General features: G+C 41.0%; 1 protein-coding gene across 5 annotated transcripts in view; it reads right to left on the reverse strand.

Moving 5' to 3' along the window:
• The window catches only part of tcerg1b (transcription elongation regulator 1b (CA150)), a 75939-nt gene that overhangs the window by 13467 nt on the left and 46691 nt on the right, over positions 1-15781 (reverse strand). For all 5 annotated transcript variants that reach the window (XM_055642592.1, XM_055642594.1, XM_055642589.1 and 2 more), the window contains 4 exons: positions 15104-15193; positions 13448-13566; positions 4594-4744; positions 1177-1341 (listed from right to left, as the gene is read on the reverse strand). In XM_055642592.1, coding sequence (XP_055498567.1) covers positions 1177-1341; positions 4594-4744; positions 13448-13566; positions 15104-15193 — 525 coding nt within the window. The remainder of the gene's footprint in view (positions 1-1176; positions 1342-4593; positions 4745-13447; positions 13567-15103; positions 15194-15781) is intronic.

Here is a 15781-nt window from a genome sequence, read left to right on the forward strand (position 1 = left end):
GAAAACAGTGTCACCAGTAGATCAGATGATCAAGAAGGCTTTCAGCACATTGGTCTTCATCAGAGTATTGAGTATAGAAGTAAGGAAGTCATGCTACAGTTGTACAAGACATTGGCGGGGCCATTTTTGGAATATTGTGCTTAGCTCAGTTTTGGTCACCCTGTTTTAGGAAAAATGTTTTTAAGCAGGAAAGCGTGCAGGGAAGATCTACGAGGATGTTGCCAGGTCTCGTGGGACTGAGCTACAGAGAGGTTGAGCAGGCTGGGACTTTATTCCTTGGAGTGCAGGAGGATGAGATGTGATGTCAGAGGTGTATAATGAGATGAGGATGAGCTGTTATGTCAGAGAGAAATAGATAGGGTAAATGCACAGAGTCTTTTACCCAGAGAAGGGGAATCAAGAAGCGGAGGACAAAGCTTTCAGGTGACAGTGGAAAGATTTAATAGGAACCCGAGGGCCAACTTTTTTTTTTAAACAGACAAAGGGTGGTAGGTACATGGAATTAACTGCGGGAGGAGGTAGTTGAAGCAGACACTATCACAACTTTTAAGAAACATTTGGACAGGTACAGGGTAGGATAGGTTTAGAGGGTTATGGGCAAATGCAGGCAGGGTCAACTAGTACAGATAGGGCATGTTGGATGGCATGGGCAAGTTGGGGCAAAGGGCCTGAAATTGGCCACCTTGACTCTATACTTTGCTTTTAGAAACAATTTTTAGACATCTTGCCACTTTTAATTGCATTTTTATGTCTCTAGATACGTTCAAGAGAGAGCTAGATAGGGCTCTTATAGATAGTGGAGTCAGGGGATATGGGGAGAAGGCAGGAACGGGCGTACTGATTGGGGATGATCAGCCATGATCACATTGAATGGCGGTGCTGGCTCGAATGGCCTACTCTTCACCTATTGTCTGGTGATATTCCGACCTCCACCAGGTGATCATTCTTCAGAGTTTTATGGTTTTAATGGCAAAGCCCAATCATGTTCATAGTTACACGCCTATACTTTGGACAAGAATCGCTGCAAAGCCAGGATACCTTGCTGTCATTAATAGTAGCCAACTTCAGCACCTTCATCCGACTGCAGCTTAGACTGCTAGTCCCAAAGTAGTTGCTCTATCTAAATGAACTGCTCACCAAGTCTCTCAGAAGCAACTTCAATACACACAGGCTTACCTTGGCCAGTTTCTCCATGTATTGTTTAAAGAAATCCTCCCGTAGTCCAGAACTATCCACAGCTTTGTACCGCGAGTCACTCTCAAATTTCTCCTTTACTTTACTCCAGCGTAATTGGCTGTCCAGGTGATGCTCAGACAACATGTCGAAAAAGTTGCCTTTTATCTGCTCAGTTTTGATTGGTAGGTTATAAAGTGGATGGGCAGAAATGAAGAATATATGCAGTCAGAAAGCAGTTTTGTGATCTTGACATTTTAGTTACCACTAACAACATCATTGACTTACCTCACACTGAAGTGAATGTACATTCTATACTGAAACTAACAAAAGAAGCCCCTGAGCATAAATACTAAGATATATTTTTATAGAATGGCATCTATTTATTTTTCTTTATTTGGGGAGGAAGACTGCATGGAATTTGACAAAATTACTAAGGTTAATTCAGGTAATGGTCTTAGCAATTTAAATTTTGGTCTTATAATTTTCTATGGAATTGCATTTATACTAGTGCATTAACTTCGGACTTTTTTAAATATCTTGGATATCTTTGTTTTATAGATAACATCTCACGTTAAATGGAGTCACTGCCACCATGTGCAGCTCACTTCAGTTTGAGCAATGCTAGTGCACGCAACACTAGAATGTAGAGTTGCTGTGATCCATGCTGAGCCAACTATTCTGCATCTCAAGGTGGTGCTTCAAGTGGTAGCTAATGACAACAGCTCACACAAGGATAATACCAGGCAGACTAGAGTCACCACACCAGTGAGCACCAGGCTTTAAGAAGTGTAGCAAAAAGACCCAGACCCATTTTTAAAGTAAATTGAACCTATTGCAAATTAAATCATGAATTCTGTACTTAATTTAAAACCAGTTTCCCTCTGGACCTCATTTACATACAATCTACCTCCGTAAAAATGTAATCAATTTTAAAGTTATGCAATGTCAACTTTATGTACAATATGGCTGATGGTGATCACAAAATAAAAGCAAATATCTAGACTACTCTTTTATACGAATCCACAACAGATGGATTTTACCCTCAAAAGCTATGTAAAATCATTATGGAAATCAACCAATGCTTTAAATAGTTTGAACACTGCAGATAATTTTAAAGGGCTTTCAATGCAAAATTAAATCAATACACAGACTTTAATACAGATTACATGGCTTTGGTTATATAAAGCTAACAAGCAAAGACAATATTTGTGTCTTAATTTAAGTATGTAATTTGCATAGTTTTGTGAAGCTTGCTGAGTCTTTACAAGGCTAATAAAATTACAAATTAAAATCAATTTCCCATTTTCAGTCAGTATTTCTTCCACTAAAAACAACACATTAACGTATATGTGAGGTTCAACAAGACACTTCCTGCATACTTTAGATAATACTACTACCACTTTAATTTTCTGCCTTCTACCATGAAGGGGCAAACTGATACTTTGAATGCAGTACGTTTGTCACTGTTTGTCTTATCCAAATGGCCATGTACTCAACTCTGGCCCATATCTGAGGAAGGATGTGCTGGCTCTGGAGAAGATCCAGAGGTTTACAAGAATGATTCCAGGAATGATTAGGTTAGAATTAAAGGGCCCTCTTTTAGAAAGGAGGTGAGGAGGAACTTCTTTAGTCAGAGGGTAGTTAATCTGTGGAAGTCATTGCCACAGAGGGCTGTGGAGGCCAAGTCAGTGGATATATTTAAGGCAGAGATAGACAAGTTATTGATTAGAATGGCTGTCAATGGTTATGGGGAGAAGGCAGGAAAATTGGATTAGGAGACAGATACAGCCATGATTGAATAGTACACTTGATGGGCCAAATAGCCTAATTCTACTCCTATAACTTGTGAATGAAAGCATCCATAGTTATTTCTTTATGTTCCTTTGGGCCTAGATTCTCTGAATTAGATAGTTAAATCATTGGAATATACTGATTTCCAATGATGAAAGGATGGATACAGGATCAAATTTGCCCATGGCTGGAATGTTTACAGCCTTTGGTCAGAGTCACATGTTAACCAGTCAGCTATTCAGGACCAAGAGGGGAAGAAATCTGGAGGGTACAGAATCTTTGGAATTATTTGCTAAGAGGGCAGCAGAGGAGCAGAACTAAGTTTATCCAAAACAGATCAACTATTCAATTATTTTTGAATGTTTAAAAAAATTGGAGAAAAGTGGACTAAGTCGCATCTTTTTTAAACAAAGCCTTGTTTGTGCCTTGTTTTTGTAATCCAAGTGACAGGCACTTATTCTATTGCTATACAAAAAGACATAAAGAGGACTCAGAAAGCTTCACATCTTTCTATACAATCAATTTTGTAACTTGTTACATTTTATTAGGACTACTTTAAATAAAAACACAAGTTGAAATATTTACTTTACACGAGTTAACAATAAAACAAAAAAGTAAAAGAATGAATACCATCTGGTTCTATCCAGATCTTTTTTTGATTGTTTTGTCTTAATACATTTTTGGGCACAATTTTCACTTCACAAGGAAAATAACTTAAAAAATGTAAAGTACCAGAGCAGCGGGAGGCTAAAGTCACCACACAGAGAAACACCAATTCTTTCCTCACTAGGGATTCCCATAATATTTTGTCAGTGATTGACTGCTGTCAGACTGAACTGAGTGATAGGCCGCACAGTCAAAACTGTAAAGACTATTCTCGTTATAAAACAGAATACATAAAATGGTTACAAAGGGCTTTAGAAAACATCAAAATGCAAAAAATCAACAAGTTACAATTTTTAAGACAAATTTTGAAAATAAACATGCAATTTTCAAATAAAAATATTTACATGTAAAAATTACAATTCAGTAATCAAATTTAAATTAGACAAGTTTATTTACTATGTTCAAAGCCAGTTAACAAATTACCCTCTGAACAGCATAACCATTATAAGCAACTTAAGTCAAGGCTTTAAATCAAATGTAATGAAATGTTAAACGTTCTTTTTTTAATTTCTTATGTAATTTATGGAGAAAATTTACATGAACAGCAGTTACTTAACATGCACCTATTTGCAAATGTCATAAATGATTAGGCTTCAGAGGCTGAAAAAAAATCTCATTCGCACAACACACAGGGACTTCCGGGAAGGTACAATGTGTTGCTATCGTGATGTTATTGATGCCACCTCCCTGCCAAGCTGCCTCGCAGTGGAAGCCACATCCCCAGGGCTCTCGACACCACAGCCACATGACATTCAAATCTCATTATTTTTTTAATACATGACCTTTATTTTTGATGCATGCTCATTTACACACCAGATATTTTTTCTCAAACACTCTGAAATATGCAAGCACTCATTAAAAGAGAAGGTTTCAGTTTGCTTGGTTTCTGCTGGGAAGGGTCTGGCATCCCTGACAATCACACTCTCACCACTCACGCCACTGGAACTACAACCACCTTACCTTCTCTGTACGACTCTTTGAGTCTTCTTTCTCGCGCTTCCTCATGCTGGCAATAAACTCGATAAACATGCTTTCCCGATCCTTCATCTTTTCAATGGCCTTGAATCGGAAATCTTTGCCAAATTTGGAAGCAAAGTCACTGAATGTGGATCTAGGAGCAAAAAATTTGCAAGCATTCAGACACCATGGGCTTATCATAAGCATATTACAGTATCAAGTGAAAGGTTATATTTACCAATGAGAAAATAATTGCAACCTTACTTTAACTATTTGAAACTTTTGATAGACACATAAAGCTGGAGTAACTCAGCATGTCTGGAGTTACAGACAGCATCTCTGGAGACAAAGAGTAGGTGACGTTTCGGGCCGAGACCTTTCTTCAGACCGCTGAATCTGCGTTCCATTTCCTAGTTTATCGCAATGTGAGCATTCCCACCAGGGAAGCATTCAGACTGCTAAAGTGTCTTGACCTGAAACATGACCTATTTCTTTTCTCCAGAGATACTGTCTGACCCGCTGAGTTACTCCAGCTTTTTGTGTCTATCTCTGGATTAAACCAGCATCTTGATAGGTTTTCTAGGTTTCCCAGTCCTCCAAAATATTCCAAATGGAATTTAAACTGGAGTTGGTGGAGGGAGGACTTAAGCCAGAAAGGGTTCTTGGGAAGAAAGAGCTACCTTAAATTTAGTTGCATCTGGTTGGGTAACTATGGTAAGGTGAAGACTATTCCATGCTTTACTTGTGCGGGGGAAGAATGAATTGCTGTACACCTGTCTTGGTAGCTGGTATCTCAAATTGGATCGAATGCCCTCGTCTGCTCCTAATTAATTTGGGTTTGGTGTAGGTTTTGTAATCTATGTCGAGATGGCCATTTAACATTTTGTAAAAACAGGTCAAACGGCGAGCTTCACATCTGTCTTGGAGAGGGTTCCACCCCAGTGAATTCAGAAGTTTGATAACACTCGCTTCTCTCTCATAGGTATTAGTAACAAATCGAGCTGCCTGTCTTTGGACACGTTCGATGGAAGAAATGTTTTTATTTGTGTATGGGTCCCATGCTGCAACTGCGTAGTCCAAATGAGGTCTAACGAGGGTGAAGTATAGCTTCTCCTTGACAGAAGTTGAACAATGATGAAAGTTGCATCTCAGAAAGTTAAGGACAGCTGTTGCTTTCACCGTTGCATGATGAGCCTGACCATTCCAACGCAGATCATTCTGCAATTTGATGCCAAGATACTTGGTTTGTTTGGATTCTTCAAGGGTGCACCAAGTATATTGTCAGATGTTTCGCCAGGATTCCCCTTTCTGGTGACACGCATGGTTTCACATTTGGAAGGGTTGAACTGTATGCCCCATTGTTGTGACAACTCAACCATTGTATCGAGATCCTTTTGGAGAGCATCTTCATCATCAGCTGACTTAATTGGACGGTACAGCAAATAAACATCAGCGAATAGCCTGGTCGTGCTTCTGACATTTTCATGGATGTCATTTATGTAAAGCAAAAACAGATGTGTGCCAAGTACTGTGCCCTGAGGTGTACCACTCAACACTGGACGCCAATCTGAGCTCTTTCCGTTCACACACACGCGCTGAAGACGTTTTGTAGTTCCTTCCTCAACATATTTGAAATTCTTGCTTGGTATACTTAAATTGCGTTGAATATCCATTTCCATAACACACACTTTTGCAAGTCAAACATTCTGGGTCAGTGTTCAGGCATGTCATTTTCCTTTTAAACTGTTTAAGCATATTCAAAATTTCAGTTCATATTTTATAGAGCTCCTGGATGTGTCTATTTGATAAAACTATCATAGAGGTGAAGGAAATTGTGATAATCCCACAATAAAGTTTATTTATTACACCTGCACAATATTCTCAGTTGGATTTACATGTAAAAGGCAACTAGACATTTTACAATCAAACATCAAGGGGCAAGAACTTTGGCCAGAGTACGAAGACTAAGTGCTGAGAAAAAATTGCTTCCCTGATGGGAATGTTCACATTGTGATAAACTAGGAAATGGAACTAAAATCGCGGTCTACATGACTCAGCACACCAATTGTGTTTGTGCTTTCAGTCTGTTAATAATTTCATGGGTAGGAGCTGTTTTCACCCCTTTGACCAAACTTCAAATTTGAGGAAGGACATTATCGCTATTGAGGGAGTGCAGCGTAGGTTCACCAGGTTCATTCCCGGGATGGTGGGACTGACATATGAGGAAAGAATTGGTCGACTGAGCTTGTATTCACTGGAATTTAGAAAGATGAGAGGGGATCTTATAGAAACATATATAATTCCTAAAGGATTGGACAGGCTAGATGCAGGAAAAGTGTTTCCGGTGTTGGGGAAGTCCAAAACCAGGGGTCACAGTTTAAGAATAAGGGGTAGGCCATTTAGGACTGAGATGAGGAAAATATTCTTCACCCAGAGAGTTGTGAATCTGTGGAATTCTCTGCCACAGAGGGCAGTGGTATAGATTTAGCTCTCAGGGGTAAAGGAATCAAGGGATATGGGGAAAATATCCCTAATCCCTTGGGTACTGATTTTAAATGATTAGCCATGATAATATTGAATGGCGGTGCTGGCTCGGTGCCGATTGGACTACACCTGCATCTATTTTTCTATGTTTCTATTCGTTACAGCAAAGTTCTGATATTCGGCCTTTGAAGTAGTTTTAAAAAATACCGTATTTCCCCGCAATGAAGACGCCATTTTTTACCCAGAAATAAGGCACGCAAATGTACCTGCGTCTTGGAGGCCGAAGGATAGGTTGTTAGCCTAGAAAGGTAGACTTGGCTATCCCTCAAGAACAATGTTACTGTACTGAGAGGGTAGCCAAGTCTATCCCTCATTGCTGGCAACTGATGGGGAGTGGCTATAAAAGGACAGCTTCACTGGGGGGGGGGGGGGGGGGGGGGGGGGAGGAGGGGGGAGTTCCTTTCACAGCGTGTGGGGAGTCTGGTCGGAGGTAAAGTTGCGGGGTGGGCACGAGCGTTGAGAAGGAGGGGGTCGGAGATCATGCCATCAACTCACTCACTCACACTACGGGCATGGAGCCACCGCATTGTGGCCGGGGATGGAAGTAGCTCGGGTGGCTGCGAGCAGCTGCCGGGACCGGACAGCAGAACCTCAGCGCCACAGGCGCAACCGGTGGTGGTGGTGGTTGGCGGGCAGCTACTGGGTGGAAGGCTGGTTGTTCCGTCCCGGGCTCTCTCTCTCTCTCTCTCTGCTAGTCCCGGGGCAGGCGACCCGGGCGCTACAGCCAGTCCCGGGGCAGGCGACTTGGGAACTGAAGCCAGTCCTGGGGACGCGAGGGATCTGGGGACTGCAGCCAGTCCCGGGGCACGCAGGCGATGTTGCCGACCCCTGGACTACAAACCCTTGATCCTGTCGCACCGTCCTTTGAAGATTACAGAGAGGGTATGTCAAGGAGGACTCTCTCGAACCTCTACGGGTCCACAGTAGAGAGCATTCTGACTGGTTGCATCGTGGCTTGGTTCGGCAACTTGAATGTCAAAGAGCGGAAAAGAATGCAGAAAGTTGTGACCACTGCCCAGTCCATCATCGGCTCTGACCTCCCCACCATCGAAGGGACCTATTGCTGTCGCTGCCTCAAAAAGGCAGCCAGCATCATCAAAGACCCACACCATCCTGGCCACTCACTCATCTCTCCGTTGCCATCGGGAAGAAGGTGCAGGAGCTTGAAATCTGGAAAATCCAGGTTCAAGAACAGCTTCTTCCCAATAGCCATCAGGCTACTAAATACAACATCAAATAAGCTCTGAACAATAAAAGTCTATTGCACGTTATCTGTTTATTTTTTTGTGTACATATATGGTCTATGGTATATAGACACACTGAACTTTTACCTCCTGTTCTGTATTATGTTTACATATTCTGTTGAGCTGCAGCAAGCACGAATTTCCTTGTCCTATCTGGGACACGTGACAATAAAACTCTTGACTCTTCTCAAAATGTAGCAACTTAAATTGGGGATGCGTGTCTTCATTGCCGGGAAATACAGTAATTGAACCTATTGTGCCACCAGTATCCCTCCCAACAACAATTGGATTGGTGGTCACTAACATGTACGTGAAAGGTTAAGTGCAGGACACCTGCAAAGCATTTAATAAAAAATGCTGCAAGCCTTCATTTACTCCATTTTTTTCCTGAATTAGGTGGGAAGGGGTTTCCTTTGGTTGAAACAGCTGTTTAGTCTTTTTCCTCCAGGGTCAGGCAGTCTAAAATTAGAAAGCACAGGATTAGGACAAGAGGGGAAGAATTTAGAGGAGAGGTTAAGGAGCTCGTTTTTCCACGAAAGATGGTAGGTATATGGAACAAGCTGCTAGAAGAAATGATAGCGGCGAGTACAATTACAACATTAAAAAGACATTCAGACAGATTCATGGATAGGAAAGATTTATTGGCTGAATGCAGGCAATTGGGACTAGCTGAGGAAGGCAACTTGTTTGGTATGGACATTTTGGGCCAAAGGGACTGTTTCCATGCTGTGTGACAAAGTCTCCATGCCCAAGGCTAACCGTTTCACAATGCACCACCGGTAGTCATATGTTTGGTAAATCACATCTTATATAAAAACCCACAGCATCTTACCATGTACACATATCATACAACTTAAATATAGGTCACAAGCCAACATCGTTCTGATGCCTTGATCTTTTTTTAAATCAAGCAAGTTACAAAATTCTAATTACTTTCCATTCTAATGTTTGACAGGTTATTGACAAAGAGTTAATAATTCAAAATCTTCTTTGAATTTCACAACATGCTCCTGCAATATGATGTAAGCCCAATAGTCTCCAGGAAAAATTGTTGCTATTTACCAAATGGTTTGGTGATCCAACACAAAGTCAGATACTTGCAAGTGAAAGTACATTTCAGTGAATCAACAACCGAACGCAAGGCAAGGGGGAAATGGCATTTTTTGCTCAATGTACACTTTCTCCTCTGAAAATATTATGTAGGGTGTCGAGTAGTATTCTGATAATAAGCATTTGTACAATTTGCACCCAGAGCTGCACTGCTGGCTTCAGTGACAGACTGTTGGCATTTTATGAAAACCAAATTATTCAGTAGCAGGCAAAACTCCACACGGGGGCTGATACAAAGCCCCCTGACCTTAGAAAAAGCGTCTCCCCTGTGAACAGGCAGCTATTTTGAGCTGTCATAGGATGAGATTACCAGACAGTAGATAAGATTGAAGGATGTACTCAAAAGCTCCATGAAGAGTAAAGTGTGTTTAATTGTCATATGCTCGAGAAATGTAATGACATTTTTAGTTTCCGCAGCTTCACAGACACAATAACGCAACACAACAAATAAATGTAATAAATTATCAATAACACTCGACAGCCAGACCATAATAGTACAAGCTGAAGAACTATGTGCAACCTATCTGATGTCCATAGTAGTTTGCTGCTGAGGTAACGTCGCAGTGTGGTTAAAGGTCAAGCTCTGAAAGATCAAATAGCTGTTCGTGAAAAACCTAGAGATAGCGGTTCCCAAGCTCCTGTACCTTCTTCCCAATGGTAGGAGTGAGATGAGTGTGGCCAGGGCACGCTGTGGGTCTTTGATGATATCAACTCCCTTTGAGGTGTCGCTTCCTGTAGATCCATATGATGGTGGGGAGGTCAATGTCCATGACGGACCAGGTAATGTCCACCACTTTCTGCAGTGAGTTTCATTCTTGAGCATTCGAGTTACTGAACCAGGCCATGAATCAACCAATCAGAAATGCAACATTCCCCATTACTACAAGCAATCATTGCCCATGACGTCAAAGTGGAAAAATAACATTTTGGACGATATGAAGAACGACGAGACTATGCATCATCAGTGCAAATCTACCTAGCACCGGCCAACGTTTGCCCCATCCACAGAAGTGTCTGCAGTCCCCACATGGACTTTATTGACCATCATAAAACCAGACTGGATGTAAATCCTGCTGACTCCTTAAGGAAGAGGGCAGCAGTATCCAGCCTAGAGGATAAAACCATCAGCGAGTTATTGACCCGCTCCAAAATAGGGCTGCCAATTGAGAATTAGGATTTTGCAGCAGCATGCATTTACTACCCAGATCTCGACAGATCTAGAGGACCAAACATACTCACTGAGAGCTTCCAATTGATGAGACCTTACACAGTGCTAAGTCACACACATTGTAATCAGGTCATAGAAGTGGATCCAAACTATCGACCAATCCAAATTATTATCAAAATCAGGTCAGAGGTCAATCCCCACTGGCAGATGACTAAATCATGCCTATGGGGTTGTCCCACTTGGGCGACCTAATGGCAAGTTTAGAAGAGTTTGAAAAAATGTCATGTTGAAGACCTCCTTCGACTATGTAGAAGACCTCTTCGACTATGTTGAAGACCAGCTACGCCTAACTTCGGGAAAATTGGACACCGAATAGTGGAGAGTGAAGACGATCTCCTTCGACTATGATGAAGACTATCTACGACTACTTTTGACTACCCTCGATTACCTACGACTAACATGCCGACCTACTACGACTAAACCGACGAGTAAAAAAAGTATTGATTTTTTTCCATGGCGACCTTTTTTTTACTCGCGGGCATTTTTCAACGTTGAAAAATACGCCGCAACCTAGCTGAGGTCTCAAGTACATGGGGACTAATCTCGAGCATGAATAAAGTTACAAAAACCTCCTAGGACCTCGTGTCGACCATGCTGCGAGTATGAGTAGAGGGCAAACACGGCAGAACTCGCGGATTAGGCGACCAAGTGGGACAAACCATCTGTCAAACTTGTACTCAAACGGTACAATAGTTTTGCTTGGTATCCAATCATATCAGATATTATACAATCAAGCCAAACTCATACAATAGGTAGAACAAAGGGAAAGAGTCAGTGCAGAATATTGTAGTGCAACAGCTCCAGACAAAGTCTGTAATAAGGTAAGGAGAATTGGACTGTACCCAAGCTTATGGAAGGATTGTTCAGAAGCCTGATAACAGAGGGAAAGAAGCTGCTCCCAAATTTAGTGGGGCACACTTTCAAGCTTTTGTATCTTCCACCCAACTGGAGCGGGGTAAAGGAATGACTGGGGTGGGGAAGGGTCTCATGTTGGCTGCTTTCCATAGGTTGCATGAAGTGTAGATGGAGTCAATGGTGGGGTGTCTGGTCTGTGTGATGGACATCCCAATATTCTGGTCTTGGGAAGAACTGTTCCCAAATCAAACTGTGATACAACTCAACAGTATGTTTTCGATGGCGCACATGTAGAAGTTTGAAAGAGTCATTGGGGTCTCCTGCGGAAATATAGGCGCTGATGTGCCAAGGTTATCCCTTCAGTGGTCGATCCTTGACAGATCGTTGGTAATATTTGCGCGAAGGAACTTAAAGCTCTCAACTATTTCCACTTCGTAACTATTGACGCTTATTGGGGCAAGTAATTAACCGCGCTTCCACAACCAGCTCCTTCGTAAAAGCACAATGTCTCACCCGCCATAAAATCTGTGAGCAAATTTCTCCACGAGAAGGATCTCAGAAATTTGCACTGTACTATTGGACTTCACATGGAATGTATGTGTGCAACAACAGATCAATCGAATAGGACGGCACAGGAATGCTGCTAAAGAATCTCTGCCTCACAGCTTCAATGACCCGGGGGCAATCCTTATCTCAGATGCTGTCTGTATGGAGTTTGCAAGACCTCCCTCTGACTGTGTGGATTTCCTCCAGGTGCTCCAGTTTCCTCTGACATTCTAAAGATGTGTGGTTTAGTCGGTTAAAGGACCATTATAAATTGCATCTCGTGTGTAGGCGAGTGGTAGATTCTAGGGAGAGTTGATGAAATTGAGTATGAAATGGGATTAAAGTAGGATTAGTGTAAAAATGGGTGGTTGATTGGTGGTTGATGGTGGTTGGTTCTTGAGGGCAAATGCAAGCAGGTGGAACCAGCTTCGATGGGGCACCTTGGTTGGCATGACGAGTTGGGCAAAAGACCAGTTTCCATGCGGTATGACTCTATGACTGGCAGCAGGAATGTGCTCCTAAATTTGGGACTTCTGTATTTTGATGCACCTCTGGCCAAGCCTCAAATTTAATAGCATTTACCAGCAACATTTTAAAATTATGAATCAAAACATTCAGCCATTGTGAACATTACCAAACAGTTTTTGGAGAGGTGAAATGCCATGTCTGTAGCCAGCGAATTAATTGGCCCATGCAAGTCTACCTCATGAAGGAAACTGAAAGTGCCAAGAACCTTGTTTGAAGGTAAAGACAGTTGCATTTGTAGATTATGAAAAGCAGCTAAGGATGATGAAATGGGTATGTAATTACCGGACAAGTAAAAAATTAGGGCCAGTAGCTAAAATGTAATTGCAAATTTTAAATGGCTGGATTTAAAGTTAAAGTTCTCCTTAACCAAATAATTTTAATTATCAAGTTGTTAATTTAACAATGTACCTGTTGAAATGCTGAGAATTTTATAACTCTTTTAGAAAAGAAAACCTGCTGTCCTTACCTGATCTATATTAAATTTGAGACTTACACCAATGTGACCAATTCACAGATCAGTCGAAAGCAATTACAAATGAACCTTGTGTTCAAGAAGGAACTGCAGATGCTGGAAGATCGAAGGTACACAAAATTGCTGGAGAAACTCAGCGGGTGCAGCAGAGCATCTACGGAGCGGAGGAAATAGGCGACGTTTCGGGCCGAAACGTCGCCTATTTCCTTCGCTCCATAGATGCTGCTGCACCCGCTGAGTTTCTCCAGCAATTTTGTGTACCTACAAATGAACCTTTATTAGCTGCACTGCCAGCAACACACACATCATGGGAATGAACCAGACACTTACCTGGGAGTTAACTTTGCATCTTCCAATAATTTCTTGAAATCCTCCTTTGATAACTGCAGCTTGTTTTTCTTTTCTTTTCGCTCTTCTTCAGCTCTAGTTTTCACATACTGATCAAAAACCTGTTGCATCACAGAAGAATGCATTTTAAAACAGAACCTGAAGAAATACCCATTAAATACTGGTGCCAATCAGGAGAGACACCTCTATTCCCTTACTCGTACTATTGGTACTTAAGAGATTCAGTACTTTCACATTTCATCAAATTTGTTGGCCAATGATGAGCAGATTTTAAGAATAAAATACAATTAAACCTGGACTATAAAACGAGGCCACTCCTCGACAGATAATTGTTAAACTCAATTAATATCTGCAATTTGAAATTGAGCATTTTTATTTTTAGTCGCTGCAAATACAGCTTGCAATCTAATGATATAATTACAGCAGGATAATGATTTGAGAGCTGAAAGGGTTACCGATGTAACTGATGATAATAATTTGATGTAAGCAGACCATCAGCAAGAACTGATGTAGGAGCAGTCATGCTCTTATCAAATAAATCTTTCAGCAGACCATAGATGTTCATCTGTTAAGAATTTGAAAGCAAGGTCCTAAAAGAGAGATTCCTTCATTTCACCCGCGTGGGGAGGAGGAGGGGGGCGGGGGAAGAATGAAGAGGAACCATCGGCACTACATTGAGCACTTTCGTAACTTTGTCGACGCATTATAAGTGGCGACTCTTTGCATACTTTGAGAATTGTATGCAAAAAGAAAGAGTTTCACTGCTCCACGTACATGCGACAATAAAGTATCATCATCATCATATCTTTGTTTCTACCTTTCCTTTTATGCATTTTTTTGCCAAATATTGTAAATCTGTTTTTTCTGATTCTCGACTCTCCTGCAATATCTTTAACTTCTCTTCTGCACAAAGCACTTCATGACGTTGAACAGCTATCAATTCACCTCTTAAATTTCTTTAATCATTATATATAAAGTTATAAAGTGAACTAATGGGAAATTTAATTAAAAGTACGACCACGTTCCATCGCAATCCTTCCTGCAGTTTCTTTCAATCTCGGGTCTTGTTCGAAGACAATCAAAAATTCTTGGTAGAGCAGGATCCAACTCTGCAAGTGAGGTATTTGTTGGGCATTTGGAGGTCCAACGAATGCCACAGAACTTGGTATGAGCGACTGATTCAGTCTTTTGAATTGGGTTACTGACATGATGGGAACAGGCAAGTGCTTTACTTTAACGGTTTTTTAAATTATTTGCAAATGCTTTTATTACATTTATTTTAAAGTTTTTATTTAAAGCTTTTTTTAAATTAAAGCCTTTTTAAATGACAAACCTTTTGAACTATCAGGGGGATAGGGATGGAAGTCCTAGGAAATGGTGTCTGACATTTAGATGCCGTTTACCACACCTGCTGCACATCAAATGTGTCCATCAAGGTTTTTTGGAGAATTACCAATACTTGTCAAAATGAATCACAGTAAAATCAAGCCATGTCTTTTAAGGAAATGGGGTAGAATGCAGGGGGAGAATGAATTTACAAAGAATTCCTACAATTCACTGATATTTTTCTGCTTCAGCATTTTAATAGGAGCAATGTGCAGATAATTTCCTCTAACCCAACAACGTAATTTTGTTTACCTGTTTTCTCTCCTTTGGATTGAGGAGGAGATATCTCGGATCAAATACAATCTTGTGAAGTTCCTTCTCCCATGTAGAAAATGCTGAGACCTAAAAGAGAGAAACCAAATAGCAACTAAGCTAAATCCATCCAAATCCACTGAAGTACTGGAGATTGGCAAAGTCGCCATTTGTGAACAAGACCTCAATGCGAATACAAATTTGACATTTCTACTGCCATACAAATCCTTTACTAACCATGACATTATCATGCTTCACTGAAAGTCCAAGTGGTGCAAGTAACAAAGCACGTACCAAACACCATTCTCCAACTTTAATTTTGTTTTACATTAATTGGATTTTACTCAGTACAGCAACTGGGAGTCTTTTATTACTCATGGTATTGTCAGGGTGAATTTTCAAAAAGGAAACAGCGATGGCTTATGCTCTCTTTCCCTGTACCACTGCTGAAAATTATGGTCAAGTCAACCCACGTCCAGTGTCAAGATTGTCAACGATCATCTCTATGGTCAAATAACCTACTAACGCTCACCTTCAAGGCTTAGATAAATGAAACACCAGAGTATTGCATGTGCCTGTGCAATAATATTCCACAAAAGTCAGGAAAAACGAACAAGGGGTGAATATTGGCTTTGTTTCCTTTTCCTTCTGGTGATCAAACAAGCAAATCTATATGAA

This window comes from Leucoraja erinacea, chromosome 11 (assembly GCF_028641065.1).
Source record: "Leucoraja erinacea ecotype New England chromosome 11, Leri_hhj_1, whole genome shotgun sequence".
Lineage (NCBI taxonomy): Eukaryota > Metazoa > Chordata > Chondrichthyes > Rajiformes > Rajidae > Leucoraja > Leucoraja erinaceus.